The sequence below is a fragment of the Penaeus monodon genome, chromosome 2 (assembly GCF_015228065.2).
Source record: "Penaeus monodon isolate SGIC_2016 chromosome 2, NSTDA_Pmon_1, whole genome shotgun sequence".
Taxonomy (NCBI): domain Eukaryota; kingdom Metazoa; phylum Arthropoda; class Malacostraca; order Decapoda; family Penaeidae; genus Penaeus; species Penaeus monodon.
Window position 1 is genome coordinate 49,569,399 of NC_051387.1, and position 2,500 is coordinate 49,571,898.

At 37.0% G+C, this 2,500-nt stretch overlaps 1 protein-coding gene across 1 annotated transcript in view; it reads right to left on the reverse strand.

The window, feature by feature from the left end:
* LOC119583445 (nascent polypeptide-associated complex subunit alpha, muscle-specific form-like) overlaps positions 1-2,500 on the reverse strand; it is a 51,241-nt gene that overhangs the window by 38,989 nt on the left and 9,752 nt on the right. Inside the window, 1 exon segment of the mRNA XM_037931934.1 lies at positions 1,692-1,817. Within this exon segment, the coding sequence (XP_037787862.1) occupies positions 1,692-1,702 (11 nt within the window). The 5' untranslated portion in view covers positions 1,703-1,817.

Sequence of the window (2,500 nt, forward strand, 5' to 3'; positions counted from 1 at the left end):
GATCCCAAAAAAGGGGGTTTTACAAAAAAAAGTTATACGCTAAGAGGAAGAGCAACTTTGAATTAACAAGTGGATTGAATGCTTCCTTATCTTACTGTAAGGATATAGATTTAGGGATTGATTTAATAAAGGTTTAAAGGAATATGTATATATATATATATATATATATATATATATATATATATATATATATATATATATATATTTATATATATATATATGGTACTGAAGTTCTGGTGCACCTTTATTTTACTGTTGCAACATTAGAAAATAGATCTACTGTCTAATTCACTAAATATTTAAATCCCCGGTTAGTGAAATTGAGATATGGGTATGAAATACTCTGAACCAATTAAAATTAGCAAATAAAAGTCAATTCCTAGATGACAAACATTTCCCAGATTGGAAATGATACAAAAGGGGATAAATATAATGTAATCTACTTTTCTTACATGTAAGATATGCACAAACCTTTCAAACTCTGTTTAGTACTATAGTGTGTCATCAAAATACTGATTTGGGTTTCTTTATATCTGGCATAGGGAATGTTAAGCATTCTCTGTTTTTTAAAATTTGAATGCCAATGTACACAAACATAAAGAATCTAAAAACAGACTTTCTACAATAGCAATAATCCTAGTAACAAGAACATTCTTCCTCCTTGCTAATAAATAGGTTCAAATTGATATTTTAAAAAAAAATAAATATCAATTAATAGCCTGATATCTACTCCTAAACATTTATTTTAAACTTTTAACCCATTAACATGAGCAGTTCAGTAATTTAAACAAATAAACAACTTTGACAGATGAGAGCTTCATTTTTCTAAGTTTGCATAAACTTCTTTACATATGAATTGGTAAAAGTATTATTTAATCTCAGCAATGAACTTTAAATAATACATTTATTCATATACAAACAAACAAAATGTTAAACAATTCGAATATTTTCCACAATTTCTCAGTTTCAATGCTGGAACAAATAGCAATCTCATTATTTTACTTAGTTAATGATTTCAACAGAATGGTAAGTAAGCACAGGTTACCAAGACAGACCTCAAGAAAGCAGCACTATCTAGCTAACATCTGGTGAATAGAAAAAGAAAGGTCATAATGCTGTGTGTATCTTTCAAGAGGGATTAGTGTTTGATCTTGCGAAGTCTTTTCTTAACAGAGTATTTAATGAGAAAAGCAAGTGAAGAAATTATCCTTCAGGGAAATGACCCACGGACTGTGCATTGGGAAAGATCTTGACTACTAGGAACTGCACACTCATAGGGTGAAGAATGACATGGATTTCCTTGGTATGAGCTGACAATCGTGAGCGTGGAGGCTTTATTTCATTAGAATATTTGGGAGCGCCAGAAGATGGGAGGAATTAGAATGAAAGGGAAGAGGAGGTGAACAAGGATAAGGATGAGTTGTTGTCGCTGTAGTAGTAGGAGGAGGAGGAGGTAGTAGTGGTATGTGGGGTCCCACGCCACGAGCAGGAGGAGGAGTGAGGGAGGAGACGGAGGAGGAGGGTGATGAGGGTACACCACTTCCCTCACACTCTGCCCCTTCCACACACAACGCTCTTTGTTTCACGTCCATTTTCCACCCTGTTCAGCTCACTTTTCTCTCCCTCCGACCTGCCAAACACATAGGTCGTACACTCTTAATTGTATCACAAAGCTTGAAATCAGGCCTTACCACCGACTCATGATGTTGGAGGTTGGAGAAATCCCTAGCGATGTACAGCGAGTGCACTTGTTCGGTACTTCACGCTCTCTGGTCCCTCTCCTTGCCAGCTTTCACTACCACGGTCGCAGCTGAAGCCTGGAAGAAATAACACAAGTCATTTAACACACTCGGACCTCCGTACATCACAAACCAACCTTCCGCGCCTCCTCCTTCCACAAATATACTTTACTCGCCCTTAAAGAGACATCCGCAATGAAGTAAAAAAGAGAATAAGGAGAAAATAGATTGAGGATCGGGGGAATCTGGCAAGTGGAGACGCGGGGCAACGAACACGCCGCTGCCATGAGACTGCGCACACGGGCGGCGAGCGGCGCCAACTCTAAACTCTTGGGCTTTACACGTCCAGTTGAAATCACTTCAAGTTACTGCTGCGAAAAGAGTGCAGTCTCTCATGGAACTTTGTTTTAACGAGTGAGGATGAGATGAGTTCGTTGGCTGGAGAGTATGTAGCCTTGCGTGTTGGATGAAGCCACGGCTCTCTTCTCTACTTCATTCTCCGTCCTTCTCATCGGCATTATATCGTCTTTTTCCTTTCAAATGTCTATCTGTAGAAATGGGAGCTTTGAAGGGTGCTTTTTTTTCTTTTCATTGTGTGGGTGGTATGGAGACTACCTCTTTCCATTTTTTTAAGGCCATACTGTCAAGCATCATTTGTCCTTTATAGAATATGTTTAAAAGTATCAGAAAAGTGTATATTTATAGTATAAAAGTTGTATATATATATATATATATATATATATATGATAGTATATATTGTA